At 39.2% G+C, this 25,362-nt stretch overlaps 1 protein-coding gene across 1 annotated transcript in view; it reads right to left on the bottom strand.

The window, feature by feature from the left end:
- The window catches only part of LOC127419296 (plexin-A1-like), a 304,625-nt gene that overhangs the window by 112,634 nt on the left and 166,629 nt on the right, over positions 1 to 25,362 (bottom strand). The window contains exon 10 of the mRNA XM_051660595.1: positions 10,297 to 10,497. Coding sequence (XP_051516555.1) covers positions 10,297 to 10,497 — 201 coding nt within the window. The remainder of the gene's footprint in view (positions 1 to 10,296; positions 10,498 to 25,362) is intronic.

The following is a 25,362-nucleotide window of genomic DNA, read 5'->3' as shown; positions in this document are numbered from 1 at the left end:
ATGGTAAATGTATTAGCATGGACGTGGCCTCAGAATGCTGGGTTTTGGTTCAGTGAAAATGAAATGCCGCATCAGACGCACCCACAACTTTTCTGCTGCCATGACAATCAGTATGCGCCTCATTTTCTATCGGCTGTGCAAAAGAATAATAAACAACTTTTGAAAGTTTAGAAAATAATCAATATTGGAGCATTGTTTTGCACAATTGAGTTTCCAGTGTAAATATTTGTGCCACCTCTATTGCACATTAAAAACTGGAATGTTTCAGTGTCATTTCAAATTTGCATTTTGCCCTGCCAATGCAATATAAAGATGGCTTATGACTGGCCACACTGAAGAAAACTAATAACTAATTACTGTGTTGAACACTGTTTTCATGATATAAAACTCTTTGCCCATAAAAGACTGAAAGTAAAACGTCTTTGCAGAATGCAGGCTAAGATTTACTGTGACCTTACAAGAGAACAGATAGCACACAAAACTAATTCTAAACATGTGAAAAGAAAGTAGAACTCCACTAACAGTTATAATAAACCAACTAAAGGTGCAAGCTGCTGTGCATGCCTGAGAGACTGAGAATACAGCAACATACAAGCTCTATATGTGCTCTCTCTCTCTCCACCAACATGGACAAAATGCTTAATTACCCTCACAGAGGAAAATAAATGGGCCCAGAAATAGAGAGCCACACCGGGCATCTCCCCAGCCTGTGCTCGTCCTCTGATGGCAAGCCCATTGATCAGGGGGATATGGGGAAGGAGGGAGCGTATGGATACGTGTGGGTGCTGCAGGAGATTCCAGGTCCATGGGGCTGGAAAGTGCCGATGTTAACAAAACAGAACAGCTGCTGGAATGGGAGGAGGGAGGAAAGAAAAAACGCTGCCTTTTTTGTGGGTCAATCTTATGTAATTAGTCATTTTGATAGCGTACCTGTGCGCCTTGGTAAAAATAACACATCAGGGTTTTTAAACACACACAAAAGGCACACAAGCATTTCTTCCAAACCATTTTAGATACCTAACATAAACACTGCAGTGGAGACATCCAATATATTTTCTTATGTTTCAACAGAGAGATAGCTTCAATGTCATTGTTAATTAGCTGGAACTACAAGCGTGCTTTGAGTGCACAGATTGGAGTGTATTTGAGGCTGCAGACACCAATCTGGACAAGCTCACAGATACTGTGACATCATATATCACTTTCTGTGAGGACATGTACATTCCTACTAGGACTTATTTAACATACAACAATGACAACCCGTGCTTTACAGCAAAACTCAGGCAGCTTCCTCAGGCAAAAGAGGATGCTTACAGAAGTGGGGATAAAATCTTGTACATTCAGGCCAGGAACACACGAGTGGCTAATAGAAGCTACTCTGATAAGCTGAAAAACAAGTTTTCAGCTAAGGACCCTGCATCAGTGTGGAGTGGCCTGAAATCTATCAGGAAGACTTGCAGATTTGAGTAAAGTTTTAGATTACATTTATTTGATGAATATAAAACAGGAATGTAATGTCTCTCTTTGGCGTAAACCCCGTCTGGCGGTCTGAAGTTGTTGTACTCGGAACCATCATATCCTGCCGGAGATAGGAGGCAGGGGCGAAAAGCCTACCCCCGTGCAGGACGGGACTCAACTGGTGGCAGTGAGGTGGTGGAGGTTGCTGTGTTAGCACACTGAAACAGCAATGTGATAGATTGTGAGCAGACTTACAAAGCAATGGCTTACATGAGATTGGTTAGGAGTTACCTAGCTAATGGTGTGATGATGTGCAGCTGCTAGTCTTCCCGCTAGAACTATGCTGCACGTACATAACTTCAAGATACCATCCCCCAACACTGCAGGGAACCAACAGCTGAATACTTGAATGTGTTTTACTATAGATTTGAAAGGCCCAGTTTCACACCCCACACCCGCTCTAACCTTCACTTCACAAAAATATCAACACATCCTGCAACCCCCCTCCTCCTCCTTCCGCTACTCAACCTGCACTTAAGATCTGTGAAGAGGAGGTGTGCTGTGTCTTCCAGAAACAAAAGACAAGTAAAGCACAGGGCCCAGACTGTGTTTCACCCACTTGTCTAAAATCCTGTGCTAACCAGCTAGCTTCAATCTTCACACTGATCTTCAATAGATCACTGGAGCAGTGTGAAGTTCCATGCTGCTTCAAACACTCCATCATCATTCCTGTCCCAAAGAAACCCAAAATCACAGGACTTAATGACTAGACCCGTCGATCTGACGTCTGTGGTCATGAAATCATTTGTGAGACTGGCGTTGGCCCACCTGAAGGACATCACTGGACCCTTTCTAGATCCCCTTCAATTTGCTTATCGAGCAAACAGGTCTGTGGATGATGCAGTTAACATGGGATTGCATCATATCCTGCAACATCTGGACAGACCAGGGACATATACAAGGATCCTTTCTGCAGACTTCAGTTCATCCCGGCTATTTTCCGGACTAAATTACACCAACTCTCTGTTCCCACGTCTATCTGTCAGTGGATCACCAACTTTCTGATGAACAGGCAGCAGCTAGTGAGACAGGGGAAATTCACTTCCAGCACATGTACAATCAGCACTGGTGCCCCCCAGGAATGTGTGCTCTCCCCACTACACTTCTCCCTGTATACCAATGACTGCACCACCAAGGACCCCTCTGTCAAGCTCCTGAAGTCTGCAGATGACACAACTGCCATCGGCCTCATCCAAGATGACGATGAGTCTGTATACAGAAGGGAGGTTGAACGGCTGTCTCACTGGTGCAGTCAAAACAACCTGGAGCTGAACATGCTCAAAACAGTGGAGATGATTGTGGACTTTAGGTGGAACACCCCAACATTGACCCCGCTCACCATTCTAAACAGCACTGTGGCAGCAGTGGAGTCATTCAGGTTCCTGGGCACTACCATCTCACAGGATCTGAAGTGGGAGACACACATTGACTCCGTTGTGAAAAAGGCCCAGCAGAGGTTGTACTTCCTTCGCCTGCTGAGGAAGTTCAACCTGCCACAGGCGCTGCTGATACAGTTCTACTCAGCAGTCATTCAGTCTGTCCTCTGCACTTCAGTAACTGTCTGGTTTGGTGCAGCTACGAAATTGGACATACAAAAGGACAGTTCGGACTGCTGAGAGGATTATTGGTTTCCCCCTGCCCTCCCTTCAAGAACTGTACACTTCCAGAGTGAGGAAAAGGGCTGGAAAAATCACTCTGGACTCCACTCACCCAGCCAACTACCTTTTTGAACTGTTGCCTTCTGGACGGCGCTACAGAGCACTGAACACCAAAACCGTCAGGCACAGGAACAGTTTTGTCCCTCAGGCTATCCATCTCATGAACAGTTAAAACGGCCCCATTGAGCAATAATTATGTGCAATACACAGCTTAGTCTATTTATATTTATCCAACAAACCATACCTCTTCTGCCATATATATATATATATATATATATATGAATCAGTTTGGTAAAATCAAACTTCCCAATTCAACCACATAAGAAAACTGCCTCCCTTTTCCCTTAATTCAAAATGATGACCCTCCTCCACCTCGGCTCACTTCCTGTTCATCATCCATTTTTACCCCCAAAGTGTTTAGGAAGGATCTGCTGTGTCAAGTCTGAAGCAAATCATCTCTCTGCTTTGCAGCTGCAATTCATCATCATTTTATCTGCAATGACTTTTAATTGGATCCTATCAAACTCTCCCGATAGTCCTCATTTCGCAGCACAAATTGCTAGCCACTGTAGAGAAGATACTGGATGAGATTTTACTTCCTCTGCCCCTTCCATTCCCCTCCATCATTGTGTTTCCTCTGTCAGTCTCTCATTCTCTGTGTCTGGTCATTTATCTGAGCTGAAGGTAATGTTGTAAAGCAGAGTCTGATACCATCACCCTGTTCTGTTCATCTCTTGAGTCCTAGACTGTGGCGCTCAGACAGAGAGAGAGAGAGCTCTGTAGAGGAAAGGGATATTGGGTCCCTTTTCTTTTATTCCGTTTTTTCAACCTTTTATTTCTCTCCTTCTTTTGATTACCTCTTTTACCCCTTATTTACAAAAATGGTTCTAGTGCTGGAGCTGGTTCTCAGTTGGGGGATCTGCAGATTTTTCTAGCCCCTTTTTTACTGTGTCTAATCTGGAAACTTTCTGCACATTTTCTCCACAGTAAAGACCGTTCATGTCTAGAACAATATGTTCGGGATGGCCCCTAAAATATGCTGGTCTTGAACAAGGTACAGCTTACATCAGAGGCCTAAGTGCGGGATAATGTCTGCACAAAACAACAACTCCATCTGGTAAGACTGACATAAATTTGTTTTATAAACAAGGTTCAGGAGGAGCAAAGTCATTTAATTTAACCAATCACATTGCTAGAGTAAGCATATATGAACAGCCGCTTACCTCTACATGGCATTGAATCTTCCGGCATTCGGCCCCGCCCACTGCCCACGAACAGACCAATGCAGTGACTCAGATCATCGGATGCAACTTCGCAGTAAAGCATTCGCCTTCACCAGAACAGCTCTTCCATCCAATCTCATCATTCAGCAGAAGCTGTCACAGCAGCTCATTTGTTTTCGCAGTACTGACTGCTACCATGTTAAGTGTTACATTTTTACTCTTTCTTTCTATGCTCCATTCCCTGAAGCAGTTTATAACGTGACGTTGCTTCCACAGACTGGCTGTTTCGGCACCGTATACATGTGAAACAGCCCCTTACGACTGCTCATATGTTCTCTTATAAACTTTCAACCCGGAGTGGCCTGCCGTGTGAAGCTACTTCCACAAACCGGCTGCTTCGGCACTGTATACATGTGAAACAGCTCTCTGTGACTGCTCATATGTCATCATCCTTGCCTTCTTTGACTGCCTCCATTGCTCCAAATTTACCACCATGACAAAATTCGACCCAAGAATCCATCCCACTATTTTGGACCTCCACATTCTAGACAACAACACAATCAGATCTGCCCTGCTCAATTCCGGCATCTCAGATAAACTATACTCAAGCCATTTCTTTCACATTGGTGCCGCAACCATAGCAGCCCACAAAGGCCTGCCCGAACACCAAACACGATTATGGGGCCACTGGCCATCCAACGCATATCTCTGAATCATCCGCACCAACCGTCTTCATATCAGGAAGGCCCATCAAGCCCTGATTAACTAGTTACAAGTTCTCATCCGGGGTCAGGGGGATGCTTGCTTCATTCTCATTTTCCAATATGCCGGCCCCACCGTTCGGCGCTGCAGGGGTCCACCCCGGCCAGTCTGGAAGCCCCCATCCCACAATGCAGGACGGGCCCACCTAAAGCACTCAAGGTCCCTCCCGTTCAAACCGCAGTGGGGGTTCTCCCACTTGAGTGCCATGCAAGCTAACTCACATGTATTTGTATCGTGGGCTCCCCCGTTCGAAGCGCAGTGAGGACTCTCCCGTTCAAAATGCCATGAGGGCACATCATTGCCAGGAGGAGAGGCTGAGGTCATCACAAGAGCCTAGGATCCACTTCAATACTCGGGGTGACCTGCCCTAGCAGCTAGGATTCACGCCTCTGCTCTCCACAAGGGCTCTCCCATTCAAACCACAGCGAGGTTATCCCATTCCAAATGCTGAGTGAGCTATTCATGTTTATTTTTTCGTGGGCTCTCCCGTTCGAAGCTCGGAGGACTCTCCCGGTCGAATGCAGTGAGAGCCCCCGTTTGATCACAGTTTGGGCTCGCCTGCTCGAGTGGAGCAGTGCTCCGTCCCTCGGGGTCCGCCCGCTCAATGCACGGACCCATCTTTCGAACTCACCAAGCCTGGAGGGAGACTTAATGTTCGGTCTGGGTGGCTAGGATTCTCACCTCCGTCCGGGGTAACCCGGCACTAATGCAGGGGTGGGGGGTATTTGTGCTCAGGTCAAGCCTCAAGCCTCAAGCCCTTCCCCCAGGACAGCGAGCCACAAACGTCTACACTATCCTCTAAATAGGATTACATTAACTTGCGAACTACTGAAACTATGGATGCACGATATCACTTTTCTCTACTGATACCGTTCCATAACCAGTATTCCAGTGTTTTTTTCTTCTGAGAGTGCTGAAAATAGAACATAATAATCCCTGCGCATGCATGAATGCGTGTAGTGACAGCGCCGCTCGCTCATTCACTCTGAATCATATAGTGCATGGATATTATACTTGTATTTATTTAAATTAAATCACAGCCTTTTTTCCATTCACAAAGCTATTGCATAGTTTTAGGATACTTGGAATACGGACTACTTTAATGTTGCTTTTAAAGTTTTTTTTTTTTTTTTTTTTTGTGTGTGTGTGTCATTTTTGAAACTTCACAGTAATGACCATGATTAGCACGCAGTATCAGATTTGGGTCAGTCTTGTTGGATCGATATCCTATAAATTAAAAAAGGTCAGTAAAGGAGCCAATACTGATATCCAGGTATCTGATCGGTGCATCCCTACACAAAAATGATTCGCTTCCATTATAATAAACAAAGCTGTCTACACCATAGTATCCTATGGTATCTGTACCATGTAGTATGTTCTTAGCAGGTAGCTGGCCCTCAATTTGACAGCATAACATTTTAAACCAGAGGATAAGAAGTTCTTCTTCCCTGTATCAACCTGCTAATGCTCAGTGATGTTTTTCCTTCTCTCCACACCTCATCTCAAGCTTTATATCCTTTGTTTACTCAATCGATCGAGTCAGGACTACCCGATTCCCTCTGCGTCCCAACACTCAGTGGTGCTTTATTAACCTGTCTCTCCATTGTCTTAAGCAGAGAGACAAAGGATCGAATTGATCAATCTCAGGCAAACACAATCAGCTCCCCACACCTAATCATACTGCACACACCATCTGCCCGCTTTAAGCTGAGATCCCACCTGCCAGCTGTTTCCTTATATCTTCCTGGCATGTAACTGACCGCTAATGACCAGTGTTGGGTAACTTTACTGTTAAAAGTATTGTGCTACTTTATTGCGTTACTCCTAATAAAAATAACATATACTACTTTGGTAACACTTCATAATAATATGGTGTACATTAACATTAATTAATACATTAGCTCCCATGAAGTATATATAAACATCATTGTGTTACTCATAAAAGAAACTAATTAAGTTACATTGGTAAAATTTTACAGTAAGTTTGTAAATGTTAACAATAGTTAATATATTAGATATCATGAACTGTAATAAAAAATTACTACTAATAAAAGTAAAATAATTCTGTTAAGGTGGTAATGATTTACAATAATTTTGTATACATTAAAATAAGGTAATGCAATAGGCATCATGAACTTTAAATAAACATTGGATTATTGCTTTTAAAAGTATCAAATTACATCGCTTTTGTAACATTTTATAATAAGGTTGTGTACATTAACAATAGTTAATGCAGTAGATATTGTGAACTATAAATGAAAATTATTGTGTTACTCCATATAAAAGTAAAAAAATACACTAGTTTGGTAACATTTTACAATTAGGTTGTATATGTTGAAATTAGTTAATGCATTAGGTATCATGAACTTTAAATTAACATAACTGCATTACTCCTAAACGTAACAAATTATGTTACTTTAGTAAAAAATTTGCAATAAGGTTGTATATGTTAACAAAAGTTAATGCTTTAGGTATCAAACTATAAAATTATCATTATTGCATAGTCCAAATTAAAATAACTAATTATGTTACTTTTATAACACTTTACAATAAGGTTGTATACATTAACTTATAATGTATACAACCATTAGCTATTATGCATTATACATGAACAATTCTTTTTCACAGCATTTATTTATCTTGGTTAGTGTTCATTTATAAATATTAAATGTTTTATTGTTTTGATTAATGTTACTTCGTAATGCATAAATTAATCTTTACATTTACAACTTTTAATATTAAAACATATTACAAAGTATCATTACCCAAGATTAATAAAAGCAGTTAAAGTATTGTCCATTGATACATGTTAACTATTGCATTAACTAATGTTAACATACTGTACAACCTTGTATTTTCTATGAGAAGTCATCTAGTTTTTTTTTCTTCTTCTTTTTTTTTATTCCTCAGTAAATATATTAAATAAACAGAAAAATAATGTGTCACTTCTTTGAAAAAGTAAATCCAGTATTACGGTGCAAATTCAGAGTAAAATGTTACTTTAGTTTACTCATATTATGTAATGAATTTCCCCCAATACTGCAGACGATGACCTAAAAATTTAACTTTGGAAAAACTGTGGTGTTATGGCAAAGCACATCATTCAAAACCCTTGAATTCAACAAAAACCATTAGTCTGCGCTGTAATTAATCACTCAGATGAAGAAGGTTTCTGTGGCATGAATGAAAAGAACAGCAGGACTTGAGCAGGTGATTCAACTCCGACCTGCCGTCTGGCACCTTAGCCAACCCGCTTTAATGCAGAAGTGTTGGGAATGTTCCGGGACCAATTCAATTCAACCCTATTGATGAACAGTCATTTGATCTCTAAGGAGTGACTTAGTGAATGACTAAAACAATAGTGACTCTTGATCTGTGCCAAAGCCTGTCATTCTAAACATGCTCCTACTTCTAGTAATGGAACTCTCATGCAGGGCTACACAGCACTCAAGCTAAAATCACTGCACGCTAAGTAACTGATAATTGTTGCCATTTAATGGTGTAATTGCAGTGTGGTTCTTAACATGGCTGTAATTGCGGCTCTCATTAGGAGTGACAGACTGTCGGAATACCCAGCAGCACAGAACCAAACCCGGCATGGTTCCGTCACAGACATAAACCGCAGGCGACCATGCAAAAGGAATGAACTTTGGAAAAACCACCATTTTCAGAAGTTCAACTAAGATACAAATGAACTACTAATATCCAGAATTGTAAAAGAGAAAGAACAAGGTAAAGCAGGTTACAAGGTTGGATTAGAATTAGGATAGTCAGGATTTTCAAAACTCATGTTTGGGCAAAAACAACACCTGTAATGCCCCATACAAAAAGCATCCACACTGCCTTGTAATATTAGAAGAGAGGTAGTGCTTATACACAGACTGTTTTTTTGCTCTCTCGTTGATGGTTAAAGTTAACGTCACTCTGTCGGATGCATCCTTCTAGTGGAGACAGAGGAATAGCTTCTTGTCAACAACGCTGCAAACGTTGTCGATTTCAAATGGCTGCGACAGCAAACAGTCGATAAAGTCTTTAGCGAGACAGCTCTCTGCACACTCTTAGCCATATAATTAGCTTCCCTTCAGATACACTAGGAACTTCAACACAAGAGAAAAATGAAGAAAGAGGCAGCGTCTTAAAACGGCCGTCAATTAAGAATGGTGCCTTCGATTACACAAGCTTCCACTCTCAGTCACTAATGACAGCCTTCGCAAAGCAGTTTGTTACAAAGATAACAAGAACAATGTTTTTTGTCAGGCCCTAATGCTCTACCAGTCTCTGCCCAGTGCCTGGTGGGAATTATGATAGCCAGACAAGATGTTGATTGGCCAGAAGAAAGCGTGTCATCAGTGCTGTAAGAAAATGCCCAGCCATTCTGACTTTCTCCACCAATAATGGCCCTTAAAGGGATAGTACACCCTCTTGTTGTTCCAAACCTGTATGACTTACTTTCTTCTGTGGTACACAAAAGGTGTTAGACAAAATGTTAGCCTCAGTCACCATTCACTTGCACTGTATGGAAAAAAAAAAGATGCAATAAAAGTGAATGGTGACTCAGATGAACATACTGCCTAGCATGTCATTTCATGTCACATGGATGAAAGAAAGACATATGGGTTTGGAACAACATGAGGCTGAGTGACAGGAACACCTTTAAGGAACTCACAGTTCCTTAAAGCAGGGCATCCCAAGAGGTCTTAGCTTATCAGAATAAATCAGTTTGCTGTCGCTCAATTAGACTTTTACTAAAGTCTACAACCTCCAATGTTTCTAAGAAAAATACCTCAGCAATCCCACATGTCTAATCTAGAGTTTCAAAAGAGATCAAAACAATGTCTCAAACAGTGCTCAGTTTTTCTAAGATAACAAAGTCTGCAATGAAAAAGTAAGTGATTTCGAACATTTCTCAAGCTGTTCCAAGACTATATTATCTGAGCTATCCGATTACATTTATAGCTCTATAACTTTACTGTATGTCTACAACTGGCTCATTTGAATGTATTTTTAGTCTATTTAAATCTGAGACAAAGTTAGTACTTACATAAGACTCCAGAACTATAACGGAGCCAAAAAATCCAATGGGGTTTTCTTGAATTAAAAAAAAGAACACCCAAAAAACAAGGGTTTGAACTCACCATGGTCTTCTGACACTGTATACTAGTGCTGTTGAAGCGCAATGCCGTGACACTGTACTCTTTCCCTTGAATATAGAAGATGCACTCATAGTTCCTCTGGCCAGACTGGGGCTGTGGAAGGTTTCGGGCCAACAGGGTGATGGGCTTCATGATGCCAACAGGGATGTAGATCTGGGTGGACGGCATAATCTGAGGACACTCCTGCAAAATGAAGAAAAACTATATAATTTTGCACATTAGATTGTTAGGGTGTTGTGGGTGGTTTCCAAGACATTGCTATGCTGTTGCTAGAGTGTCCTGGCTGGATGTTAGTCAATTACTAGATGATTCCAAGGGAATTCTTGGTGGCTGCTTGCAAGGACATTGGAAAGTGGTTGCTTACTGGTCCAACTCAAAATAGCCCACCCTAGGTAGACTGGTCCCTAGATTTTGCTTCCTTCAATGTAAGTCAATACTATTTTTTGCAGGTTTTATCATCTGTCAGGCAAAAATAAAAATAAAAAATTGATCCACTTAGAAAAGTAAAGAGCACACCTCTCCTCAAGCCACAGGATTTGATAGATTGTAGATTGGTAGATTGTACCATAACATATGGGGTTTCTGTTTGTCAGGCTTGTTCAGAGGTACAAAGGTTTTATTCATGTTTGCACACATTTACAATGTATGAAACAGTGTTTCACAGAAAAACATAATGACTTGTCATTATAATTTCGAGAGCTTCAAATAACAGCACTGAGATGCAACAAAAAGAAGATCAAAAACACTTTTGATCTACTACTTGAGAAAATGTGACTGTTCAGATATTGTAACCCTTTCAGTGATGCTGCTAAAATGAGAAGCAATGAAACCGAGGATATTAAGGATGCTAGGAGGACTTCAAGGCCATTGCCACCATTGTCATGCCAACAGATTGAGAAACCAGGGCACAGAGCAAGATCCAATTAAGCTTTTTAGGGGTGTGTGCTATTTTAAAAACTTGGCATCTGCACCCGAGTTATGATGCCAACTGTGCACTTTAGAAAAGCAGCAACATAACAATGGGCATGAGACCTCACCCCCGAAAGACCTATTGTCAAAAACTGCCTTCAGATTTAAATACACCAAATCCAGTCTTTTAGAATAAATACATTCATACAAAGAGATTACAAATGACTATTTTGATGCTTTTTCATAAGAACAAGTTGAAATGCACCCAAAACATTGGAGCTCTGCAGCCCATAATCGAAGGCACGCTACTAGCTCAAAGCATCAATCTTTCTTCTGATGCTTTGATTAAAAAAAAAAAAAAAAAAAAAAAGCTTTATAAAACTACTTGGTACATGGTATCATGGTACAGTGTACCATGTATCAGATGATTAGGTGAATCTGAAGTATAGGTCTCTGTGGAACAATAATATTGCGTTCAGTAATGTTTCTCAGTCTATTGGTGTTATCAAACTGGGATGGGCATTTTTCAACTATCCAATGAAAGTGGGTAATCTCATGTAGTAATCAGTGGGCATTTCCAAACCAGGATGGGCGTTTCTAAACTATCCAATGAAAGTAGGGAATCTCAATGTAGTAGGCAATTCATGTAAAGCAGTTGAAATCGCCCATCTCGGTTTGAAAATGCCCACTGATTGGTAAACGCCTATTTTTATTCTGCAGAGACACAGGTCTCGAATCTCATGATACCTCTCAATTAACACATCTTGGCCACTTCCCCCCCCAAAGAAAAAAACAAAAAAACAAAACAAAAAAACTGAAGCCTCTTTTTAGGACCCTTAAGACATTTATAATTGTGACATTACTGTCATTAATTTTAATTTAGCATATTCTGATTTAATGCAAAAACAAATAAATAAATCCAATTGCATGTTTTAATTTTTTTAATATTTATACATCATGGCAGTATAAAAACTTTAAACTGCTGAATGAAATAAAAATTAAAAAAAAATATATATATATATAAAGACTATAAAACAGTGTTATACAGTATATATACTGCATTAAACCTAATGGAAATAAAATCACATTGCACAAAATATTAATGGTGCTAAAAATTGACTTATTTTTTATGCAAAATATACTTTTAATTTTAGGGTGACATGTTTACTGTACATTTGTACGTTTACTGTACTTTTTACTGTACAATTTAACCAGTAATTTCATTGTACATTGATATTTACCATGGTTACATAGTCCATGGTGCTCCAAAAATACTGTGATATTACCATGGCACCTTTTATGAAAAATTATAATACTTTTTGTAAAAGATATATGAAAAATCACAGGTTATATCTTACCACAGTCCATCCCATCAGAGCCAGATAAGGCATCTAAACTTGTTACCTTCATTTCCCATTTACAGTGCCTCTGGTTCTAATTGAACGGGAGGGGTACGGAACACCAGCGGCGTTATTAAAATCTACAAGAGATATGAGCTAGCATTGCCACACTGAGGGCTCTGTAAACAAACCTGATGGGAAAGCCACATGCAGCTCTGTGACTCTGCAGAGTTCCATTGGGCTGCCAGTTTAATTGCCTCGGGCGGCAGTCGCCTTATTAATACTGCGCTGCGCTCTCTCGATTCAGTTGTGACTGAATAAATAGACTGTGATGCAGTTTCCCCCCCTCTCAATGGAGCGAGCCAGTGTTAGTGTTCAATTACTGTGTGGTACACAAAGGTGAAGGTTTCACTGCTAATGAAAAGCTGCAATTTGTTCAGAGTCAATAAAGACCTGTATGCCGAGCACAGAGAAGCCTTATCAGTTTCCCAAGAACACAATTTGCAAACCCGAAATGTTAGGTTCATTGCCCAGAGCAAAAGGTTTAAAAGGAAACTTGTTTACATGGCTTGTAACATCCAGTTATGATCTGCTTGCTATGGTGTCTGCATGCTAAATAAAAAAAAATAAAAATAAAAAGTACCATGGTGTAGTGATGGTAAAATTATGTTCTTTGACATTAGCCATGGTACTGGATGGTTATCATACTCACCTACAATCACATTTACATGGTACTTTAAGGTACTTCAAAGAATGCCATGGCACTACCATGATGCATGTCCAAATAATTATATGTTGCAAAAAAAACAGGTAGCCTATAATTAAGTAAATAGCTTACTACAGTATATTACAGTAACAGAATAATGTCATTTTCTGAAAATCTGGTGAAAGACACCTTTTAGTCAGGGTTTGTGATATTCGCCAATCATGGTAGTACCATGGAAGGCTTACACTGTTTTCTGTTAGTGACATAACAGTTGTGTATATTACATACAAAAAGGGCACTCAAATGTTAGAATATGCATCATTTAGCGTTATATTTGTCACTTAGAGACAAAATGGGTGTGTCTGCACAGTGAAACATTAAGGTTCGGGCTCCTTCATCATCATCAGTTCTGCTATCTCTTTATACTTAGTTTGTTTTTAAGTTTGACAGGTTGTTTTCACTAAACTGCCATGAAATATAATTACCTGATTAGTTTGCCTTGATTTGGAAAATAATCCACAAATGTGACAGAATACAATTTAACAATGTTTATTCAGCAACTGTGCAAGGCATAGGGCAAAATGATAAAAGAGCCCGAGAGCCAATCAGAGAGGAGAGAGGTAGTATCAGTCACGCTAAGCCACCTGACTGGTGCTAAGAGATGCTTGTGGCTCAGCCATTCATTTCGGCAATCAAAACACACAGGTGGTGAACAGATAGCTGTAAACTATGCATTTAATGAAATGCTCCGACCATCTGATAAGAACTGCCTTTTGGAAGGGATGTGAGTCCACTTCCACTCATGAAAAATGGTTACAGTGTATGTGTGTGTACATTTGTGCTTGTAAGGATATGAGGGAGAAAAAGAAGATAAAAGTAAAAGTAAAGTAAAAGTTAAGTGCATGGCAAGGCAAAACAAAGAAAGGAAAGGAAAGGGGTAAAAGGAAATGATAAGGAAAATAAAACAGGAAAGGAAAAGGAAAGGAAAAAGGAGAGGAAAGGGGAAAAGAAAGGAGTGAAAAGGAATAGGAAAAGGAATAAAAAGCAAAAAAGGTAAAGAAATGGAAAGGAAAGGAAGAAGCAAAAGGAAAAGAAAAAAATGAAAGGAAAGGAAAAGGGAAAAGAAAGAAATGACATGGTAATTAAATGGAAAAGCAAAGGTAAAGAAAATCAAAACTGAAAAGGAAAAAGAAAAAGGGAATAAAATGAAAGGAAAATGACTAGGAAGAGGAAGAGGAAAAAAGGAAAGAAAAAAGAAATGAATAAAAAGGAAAGGACAGGAAAATGAAAAAGAAAGGAAAGGAAATGAAAAGGAAACTGAAAAAAATTTAAATGAAAGAAAAGTGGAAAAGAACAGAATAAAAAGGAGAGAGACAGAGAGAGGGAGAAAGAGAAACAAAGAGAAATAGAGACAGACAAAAGAGTGAATTTCCAATCAGGCTGTTAGATAACACAAATGCTCAAGCAATAATGGAGAATGTGTGAGTGAAAATATGGGAAACTAATTTATTACGCATCCTGACAGGTGTCAAAACAGAGTTGAAAGAGCAGATCAGATGGCACACTTGCCGAGCACAATGGAATAATGGTGTACCGCTGGGATTGCTTTGAAGTGTTTCACATTTTCTCCCTCGTACTGCCTTTATTTGCTTTGAAACTACTGTGGCTCCAGTAAGCCAGGAATCCAGGTTAGCATGTGGTGTGCGCCCCCACAGCCATGAATCACATGGCGGGAATGAACTCCGAGCAAACTCACATGTTAACAAGTGAGAGATACACCTAAAGTATAAACTGCTCTAAATCCAAACACTATCACAGCTCCAACTATACCTATATCAAAGCATTCTGACGCAGTTGCTGATTTAGTTTTTAAAGGGATAGTTCACCCAAAAATTAAGATTATGTCATCATTTACACACCCTCATGTTGTTCCAAACCCATTTGATTTTCTCTCTTCTATGGAACACAGAAAGAGATGTTAGGCAGAATGACAGCTTCAGTGACCATTAACTAACACTGCATTTTTTTTCCCTAATAAAATGAAAGTTAATGGCGACTGAGTCGAACATTCTGCCTAAAAAATCCTTTTGAACTCCATAGAAGAAAGAGGGTAAGGAAATGGTGACAAATCCTTTTATTTTTGGGTGAACTATCACTTTAAATATATGCAGGATTATAAGAACCTGATGTTTGGTGCGAGTTGTACAAGGAAACACTGAGAGATGCAGTGTGTAGCACAACACTTGGGAAGCAGTGTTAAGGGAAAGTGGAGGGCTGTTTTTTGGCTCTGCTAGCTGGCAGCAGCGCTCTGCTAGTCTGCTGTTTGTTTTGCTCAAATGCTGCCTCTAGCAATGCCACTGCAAGCAAAACATGATATCAACTGATCTTTTCTTCCTCTCTCTCGCTTGCATTCTATCTTTCTCGCTCTCCTTCCCTTCAGTTTAAAAGAACCTGTGGGGCGATGCAGAGACTCAAAGTAAAGCCCACACTGCAAACACAGCAAATGCAGCCCACTTGGGTCATTCATATTCCCTCATTTCTGAACAGAGATTTTTGGTGACCCCAACCAAAATTCCCTCCTCTGCCATGGATCTCATATCTCATTCGCAATTCTATATATTTAAACTTGCCACATAGTGATCAGTCACATGACACAAGAGAACCAAAGGCGTTCAGCATCATTGACATCAAACCTGACATCAAAATGTTCATTTTTGGCAAACCATTCCTTTATTTCTATAGATACTGCTATAAGAATGAAGGTTCTAAGTTCTACATTTCTAAGATCCAGACCTACACATTCAGATTTAGCTTCAAAGGTACATTTCCAGGACATACGTGTTTGATGAATGGATGCTCATCTAACCAATTGAAGCCAAGACTTGCTTTGATACACCACGTAAGAAGCCTTAAGATTACTAAGACTGTCCAGTAAACCAGGAGGTAGTTCTGGGCCAGCAGGAGTCTGTCAGTTGGTTTTGCACCACTTTACAGTGGAAGGGAACTGTAGATTCAAAACAAAAAGCCTGGTATAATGACTACATTTCCTTAGAGATAGATATGATCTCATTCAAGATTTGTTACCCTTACAAAACCCAATATCTGTCCCCTCTGAATTCTCTTAAGCACACTAAGTTGAACTGTAGGCATATTTGCAGCCAGAGCTGTGTTGTAAAAATTCTAAATGCCCTGTCATTTTTATTAGGCCAGCACTGGGCTGATGTAGCAGATTTAGTGGTTTTTATGTTTTCAATTCTTCAGTTTTCCAGCCTTGATAAAAGTACTTCAAGCACCAAGATAAGCCACCAAGTCTCAGAACTAAACCACATTATATCCATTTTTCAGTTGGTAAGAACAATTGCAAAGCTTCATTTGCCAATTTATGCATTATCTCTATCAAATGAGCAGCTAAAAAATTTGACAATCCTGTTCTTAATTCTAACCAGTTGATATCAACAATTTGAGGCCAGAATCACCAAAATTCTTTAAATCCTTTCCTACCATATTGCTGTTTTAATTACTTATTCTGGCAAGTCTCATCAGGGTAACAGATGAGGAACAGAGCTGCCATCTAATTAGGCAGTCTGGAGCTTGTTGACTAGCATGGTCCAAACCGTGAGGGAGAAACAACGTGTGGATCTACCCACTCTAGGAGCCTGATGTCGAATGAAAGGGACTTTGAAGTCTAAAAGGGCTTTAGAGTGTCTGCCCACATGTCTTAAAAATAGAGTAGCTCTCAAAACCTAGGAAGATGTGGCATAATCCAAAGTAATATGTGTTAGTAAAATTATAGACTTATTACTCTTATTAATACAGATTCTAAAATCAATTTAAAAATGATAACGGCCACGCTAAATACAGGGGAGTCCAAAAGGGACCACATAAAATTTATCGGATTCAAAATCTAATTTAAATGTGAAAGCAGAACTTGTTAGAATTTTGAGGGGAAAAAAAAGAAAAAAAAAATGTAAATGAAAAAAACAAACAAACAAACAAACAAAAAAACTAGTCAAATAAACAAACTTGTGAGATTTACCATGTTGACTCCTTTGTATGAAAGGTCAGGGTTTTTTGGATTCCATTGAAGCACATAAGATGCTCTTTGAAACATTCTCAAACCATCCTGGGATAACATGGATCATCAGGTTTTTGCATAAACTTCTGAAGTCCATGCTAGCTTGAGTGCATGTTTTTTTTAAGTAAAAAGGGGAATTGTTAATGTGATTTATTTCAATGCAACTTTTTTACTCAAACTGATATGCTTATAATATAATTTGTATAATGAAAAAAATTTCATTAAATTAGAAAAATGCCCTGTATATCACTATATAGCTTTGAATGTTAAAATATATTTTCCTATTCCAACTTGATATCCACACAAAACTATATGTAAGCCATCTTTAAGTTGACACCCAAAAACTGAAAAGGGACAATGGTGCTAACAAAACATCACTCTGTTTGAGCATCTAGACCAGTCCAATGTCATGAGTTTTGGCCAGTCAATATTTTTGCAATTCCGTTTGTTGCCACTAGAGGCAAAAAATTATAGACTTCACCTGCAAAAGTTAGCAAGGTTTTGGCTTTCTAAGCACAAAAGTATATAAAATGTAAAATATAAAATTAAATAAAGCAAAGCGATACAAATAAGGAGTCAAAAATCCATTTTGTGAGAAGAAAAGCCTGAAATTGGACTGAGTTAAAACAGCATAAGAAACCCGGTCCTGGCCTGGTATCCTTGGGCGCTACCCAATAATTTGCAAGTGCTCACAGCATTTTCTTGTCTCCTGAATGTAAAATTCTTCTTTGGTCTCCATTAGGCAGACAGACACGGAGGCATCTGGAAATTAAGATTTAATACACTCTGAATAATTAAAGACACAGATCAGTGGCAGCCTTAGATCCCTACGAGAGGCCCAGTGCCAGAGAGAATGAGAACTTCAGGGCTTTGAAACCCGCTCGCAACGCAGCGGGATGGACTGGCATCAAACAACAAAGGTGAGGGTGCACGCCAGGGTCCACGTTTCTACTAATTGCCTTTCTGATTAAATGATTAATTACAGTAAACCGCCATTGTTGTTATCCCGAGAAGGTTTGCCGTTGGGTGGATGAAGGTGGCATTTGATATTGAGTCTCTTAAGAGACAGAAATGGCAAAGGGTGAGCCACAAGTTCTTGGCACAGACGGCAGAATACTGATCTACTGAACAGAGATCTGGCATTCCTCAGAACTCTTCCTTCTGTGGTTTGCAGTGCAGGGCTGTCCCAAGCAGTGGACAGATTAGAGGCAAGGGAGACAGAGAATTTGCAGTGTGTTTGCAAGAGCTGGGCAGAGATTTGCGAGGGAGAGTGAGTGGGAGAGAAGAGAGAGAGAGAGTGCCAGGGAAGAAGTAACACCTGATAGCCAAATGAGACAGCTGGTAAATCAGAGCTGGATGAAGTTTGGAGGCCATAAGTAGCTTCTGCTCTCCACATGTAATAAAAAACAAAGAACAGATCTAAACTGAGCAAGCATATTTCGGTTTGGTGCCAAAAGTGTGGAATACGTATTAGAGTGTCCATGAAAAAAGTTTTTATAAAATCAAATAGCACTCTTTGAATCACATTATAAAGACGCGTCAAACATTAATACAAATTGAAGTTTAAATTAACGTCTGCCACAAAACTACTGTGTCGTCCACTATGTTTGTAATAAATATACTGGTTATTCAAAATGTTTCTTATCTAAACTGTCAGGACTGTGAAAATCCTAAGAAAACATGTCAAAAGTCAAAAATAAATAAGCATGTGTTAGGACCATTAAGATTTTTTTCCCCATTACCATTCAGCACAACTCCCCAAATTCTGATTAATGAAGTGCATCAAGGTAATTAACTTTTGAGTTTTCATTTTCTCAGTGGTGATCTTTAGATTCTTATTACTGTATAATAGTCATTTTTACAGTAGAATACAATGCTTTTTTTTTTTTTTTTTTTTTTTTTTTACATAATTTTTTTTTATCAAAGGCAGTACAACAAATCAATCCATACTTCATAACATTATTATTTTTTTAACTACTATATTGAAAATGAGATTTTTTGCATTACGGCTCACCGAAAGGAGGTTGGGGGGGGGGTTAACTGTCATGAAATATATATAAACTCAGCAAAACAAGAAACGTCCTCTCACTTTCGACTGATTTTATTTTCAGCAAACTTAACATGTGTCAATATTTGTATGAACATAAAAAGATTCAACAACTAAGACATAAACTGAACAAGTTTCACAGACATGTGACTAACAGAAATGGAATAATGTGTCCCTGAACAAAGAGGGGGTCAAAATCAAAAGTAACAGTCAGTATCTAGTATGGCCACCAGCTGCAGTACTGCAGTGCATCTCCTCCTCATGGACTGCACCAGATTTGCCAGTTCTTGCTGTGAGATGTTACCCAACTCTTCCACCAAGGAACTTGCAAGTTCCCAGACATTTCTGGGGGGAATGGCCCTAGCCCTCACCCTCCAATCCAACAGGTCCCAGACGTGCTCAAAGTGATTGAGATTCGGGTTCTTCGCTGGCCATGACAGAACACTGACATACCTGTCTTGCAGGAAATCACAGAACAAGCAGTATGGCTGGTGGTATTGTCATGCTGTAGGGTCATGTCAGGATGAGCCTGCAGGAAGGGTACCACATGAGGGAGGAGGATATCTTTCCTGTAATGCACAGCGTTGAGATTCCCTGCAATGACAACAAGCTCAGTCCGATGATGCTGTGACACACCGCCCCAGACCATGACGGACCCTCCACCTCCAAATCGATCCTGCTCCAGAGTACAGGCCTCAGTGTAATGCTCATTCCTTCGACAATAAACACGAGTCCGACCATCACCCCTGGTGAGACAAAACCATGACTCACCAATGAAGAGCACTTTTTGCCAGTCTTGTCTGGTCCAGCGAAGGTGGGTTTGTGCCCATAGGCGACGTTGTTGCCAGTGATGTCTGGTAAGGACCTGCCTTACAACATGCCTACAAGCTCTCAGTCCAGCCTCTCTCAGCCTATTGCAGACAGTCTTAGCACTGATGGAGGGATTGTGCATTCCTGGTGTAACTCGGGCAGTTGTTGTTGCCATACTGTACCTGTCCCGCAGGTGTGATATTCGGATGTACCGATCCTGTGCAGGTGTTTTTACACATGGTCTGCCACTGCGAGGACGATCAGCTGTCCTTCCTGTCTCCCCGTAGCACTGTCTTAGGCGTCTCACAGTACGGACATTAGAGTTTATTGCCCTGGCCACATCTGCAGTCCTCATGCCTCCATGCAGCATGCCTAAGGCATGTTCACGCAGATGAGCAGGGACCCTGGGCATCTTTCTTTTGGTGTTTTTCAGAGAGAGTAGAAAGTTCTCTTTAGTGTCCTAAGTTTTTATAACTGTGACCTTAATTGCCTACCGTCTGTAAGCTGTTAGTGTCTTAACGACCGTTCCACAGGTGCATGTTCATTAATTGTTTATGGTTCATTGAACAAGCATGGAAAACTTTGTATAAACACTTTACAATAAAGATCTGTAAAGTTATTTGTATTTTTACAAAATTATCTTTAAAATACAGTGTCCTGAAAAAGGGACGTTTCTATTTTTGCTGAGTTTTATATATACTGTGTGTATATACATATATATATATATATATATATATACACACAATACTGTGCAAAAGTTGTGAAAAAATGTAGCATAGTGAGAATTTCTTTAAAAATAATAGCATCAATAGTTGTCATTCATCAATTAACGTCATTTAAAGTCAAGTAAACATAAAAAAGCTAAATCAATATTTGGTGTGACCACCTTTGCCTTCAAAACAGCACCAATTCTCTTAGGTACACATAGACACAAGTTTTTTTTGGTTGTTGGCAGATAGGATGTTCCAAGTTTGTTGGAGAATTTGCCACAGTTCTTCTATCTATCTCTTCATGTAATCCTAGACTGACTTGATGTTCAGTGGGGGCTCTGTGGGGGCCATACCATCTGTTGCAGTGCTCCCTGCTCTTCTATTCTATTCTACTCTACTTGCAAAAGGAATGTTTGGGAGTCTAAAATGTATAATTCCTATTGACACACTAAAGCTGAAGATATAAAAAAACAATTTAAGAAAAATGTTTTAGTGAAACATCTTATGTGCCTAATACTTTTGCACAGTACTGTATATATATATATATATATATATATATATATATATATATATATATATATATATACACACACATACACACACACACACACACACACACACACACACACATACATGTATATGTATATGTACAGTGCATTCATAAAGTATTCAGACACCTTCATTTTTTTCACATTTACTTATGTTGCAGCCTTATGCTAAAATGCTTGAAACTATTTTATTTTTTTCACATCAGTCTACACTCCATACCCCATAATGACAAAGGAAAAACCAGATATTTGATAACTTTGAAAATGTAACTTAATTTAATAATTTAATAATGATGCGACAAGCTTTGAACACCTGGATTTGGGGATTTTCTGCCATTCTTCTCTACAGATCCTCTCAAGCTCTGTCAGGTTGGATGGGAACCATTGGTGGACAGTCATTTTCAGGTCTCTCCAGAAATGTTCGATTGGGTTCAATTCCGGGCTCTGGCATTTACAAAGTTGTCCCTAAGCCACTCTTGCATTGTCTTGGCTGTGCGCTTAGGGTCATTGTTCTGTTGGAAGGTGAACCTTTGACCCAGTCTAAGGTCCTAAGCACTCTGGACCAGGTTTTCATTAAGGATATCTCTGTATTTTGCTGCTTTCAGCTTTCCTTCAGCCCTGACCAGTCCCCCAGTCCCTGCCGCTGAAAAACACCCCCACAGCATGATGCTATCACCAACATGCTTCATCGTTGGGATGGCATTGTGCAGGTGACGAGCAGCGCCTGGTTTCCTCCAGACATGACACTTGGAATTGAGGCCAAACAGTTCAATCTTTGTTTCATCAGACCAGAAAATCAAGTTTCTCACAGTCTGCGAGTCATTTAGGTGCTTTTTTGCAAATTCCAAGTGGGCTTTCATGTGTCTAGCACTGAGGAGAGGATTCCATCTGGCCACTCTGCCATAAAGCCCGGATTGGTGGAGTGTTGTAGTGATGGTTGTCCTTCTGCAAGTTTCTCCCATCTCCACACATGTTCTCTGGAGCTCAACCAGAGTGACCATCGGGTTCTTTGTCACCTCTCTTACCAAGGCCCTTTTCCCCCGATTGCACAGTTTGGATGGGCGGCCAGCTCTAGGAAGTGTACTGGTTGTTCCAAACTTCTTCCATTTAAGAATTATGGAGGCCACTGTGCTCTTGGGAACCTTCAATGCAGCCGAATGTTTTTTGTAGCCTTTCCTAGATCTGTACCTTGACACAATCCTGTCTCCGAGCTCTGCATGCAGTTCCTTTGACCTCATGGCTTGGTTTTTGCTCTGATATGCATTTTCAGCTGTGAGACCTTATATAGACAGGTGTGTGCCTTTCCAAATCATATTCAGTCAATTGAATTTGTCACAGGTGGACTCAAATCAAAGTGTAGAAACATCTCAAAGATGATCTAGAGAAATGGAATGCACCTGAGATAAATTTCAAGTGTCATAGCAAAGGGTCTGAAGATTTATGTCAATGTGATATTTCAGTTTTTTTCTTTTTAATAAATTTGCAAATTTATCGAAAATCTGTTTTTTGATTTGTCATTATGGGGTATGGAGTGTAGATTGATGTGGGGAAAAAATTATTTAAAGCATTTTAGCCTAAGCCAGCAACAGCATTGCTACAGAGTTTTTTAAATCAAATCTAAGACTCTCCTTTTAAGTCCTTTTTCAAGACCTGAACAAATAAAATTAATACCGTATCACCATACCAAAACAAACCCACATAATCTCAAAATAAATCATTTATCACAGACTCTTACTTAAGCAGGCAGGGGTACACATTCAAAATGGCCTTAACATTGCTTATCAGTAAAACAGGGTAGGATATATGCTAGTTTAAAATACTTAAGACATGTTTTCCACATATATATCACATTAAAATTGGTTTATGTACCATTATATAAATAAATACAAATTAGAGGTTGACCAATATTGGATTTTGCTGATACGATAATGAGTTGAAAGAACGGCAATTAATCTGCCAATAGTTTTTAAAATTGGAAGCCTATAAGAAATGTTCTTGGGCTTTCCTTTGATTTGATTCATAGTGCAGAACTTTTAAGTTTAAAAGCTGAAATACACCGGGGACTCTTGTTTTGAAATGTTTGTGCTTCACTACATCCAGCTGTTCACTCAAATTGATAAGGGAAATAAAATGTGCACTCCTACAATAATCTATAATGTACTACAATATAAACAATTAAAAGTAAACATTGTCATATTTCATCAACATTATATCATCATCATTGACAGGTGATCATTAGTGATAGCTTGTCATAAATTTCCAAAATAGCTTAAAGATTGCAAACTGCTCTGCAACAGCTGGAAACACTCACAAGCCCTCACGTGCATGGATAAAATACAGTGCCACGTTTACACTCTTAAAGAAGCAGTGCATGCATTTATTTAATTAAATCGTATTCTTTTGAAGTTTGATAATCACATTAGTTCATATCACGATTCCCATCTTTCCGCCCCCAAATTTAAGACCTCTTTAAATGATAATTAAGAATTGTGCTGTATCATTTAAGATATTTAAGACTTTTTATTACCTTAAATTTTGGAAAACTGAATTTAAGACATTTTAAGACTTTTTAAGGATCCGCGGGAACCCTGTGGAACATAACAAAATGTGAAAAAAATGAAGGGGTTTGAATACTTATATATATATATATATATATATATATATATACACACACACGTACATATACACATACATACACATACATGTATATAAATACTGTATAATTTTTTTTTTCATGACAATTAAGCACCCCCAACCCACTTTCGGTGAGCCGTAATGCAAAATAAATAAATAAATAAATAATCTCAAAAATAATATAAACATGCAAAATGTTGGTGGACATGTTCTTGACTGGTTTTGTAAGATTTCATAAGTACCTTCACAAACATTTACAACTACACAGACAAGGCTTAAATTTCTACTAAGTTTGAAATCCTTGTCTAGCTTAATGGATCAACCATAGACATTATGATGTATCTAAAAACGAAAGTAGCTGACATTTTTGACAATCTAAAGATATGAAATGAAAAACGTATTTAATTTTTAATTACTCTCTCAAAGCGGAAAAGAAGTTGAAAAACAATGATGCACTAATGAAAAATAAATATAAAATAAATCTCAGCTCAACCAAACTGTTCAGTTTCCAAATTTGGCATCAGCAGCATGTTAGTTCTGCTGATTATAATTGAGGCAGTGGAACCTGAGAATCCTCACATCTTTCAAGAAGAAAAAAAAAAAAAACCTTTGTGTTTTGGTCTCTGTGTAGGCTGTCTTCCTGCTGACAACTATTACAGTGTAATGTATTTGATATTCCATGGATAACATTTTTGCAGAAAGTACTGTTGTTATTTTATTACTAAAGATTTTAATGCCAACAGCTCTGTGTAAATCAGAGTTATAAACTATGGTTTAAGTCACCCCTATTTGCACTACAAGTCTTGATATCACATACTGTACTGTATATACACCAGCAGTTCTTTGCTATTCCTGCTATTATTGTAGGGGACATATCTTTGTTTATGAGAGCAAACAGAAGGCAGAGCATTACTGAATCATGCACTTCCCAAGGGAGCATCGAGGAGTTCCTTGGTGATACACTACCCCATGACTTATTTATCAAAACCCCCATTTGTCTCTTTGGAGACGCACACTAATGAGTCTCAAATGAGCGAGAGAACGCAGCCGTAACGCCTGTTTCATCATCTTTACAACAAACTCCATTCATTACGTTTATGGACTGGGCTTATGGTTGTATCTTAATAGGGTTGGATGAATGTTATATGGAAGCTACCGAAAACAGCAAAAGAGATACTAAGGCAGTGTTGGATTCCCAAGGTGGGTCAACAGCTTACAACCAGTCTCAGTGGTGCATTTGCTGGCAATCAGTGTTGGGGCAATCTGAGT

The sequence above is a fragment of the Myxocyprinus asiaticus genome, chromosome 28 (assembly GCF_019703515.2).
Source record: "Myxocyprinus asiaticus isolate MX2 ecotype Aquarium Trade chromosome 28, UBuf_Myxa_2, whole genome shotgun sequence".
In the NCBI taxonomy this organism is placed as follows: domain Eukaryota; kingdom Metazoa; phylum Chordata; class Actinopteri; order Cypriniformes; family Catostomidae; genus Myxocyprinus; species Myxocyprinus asiaticus.
Note: the sequence above shows the minus strand (reverse complement) of the source record. Positions and strands in the feature narration are given on the sequence as shown.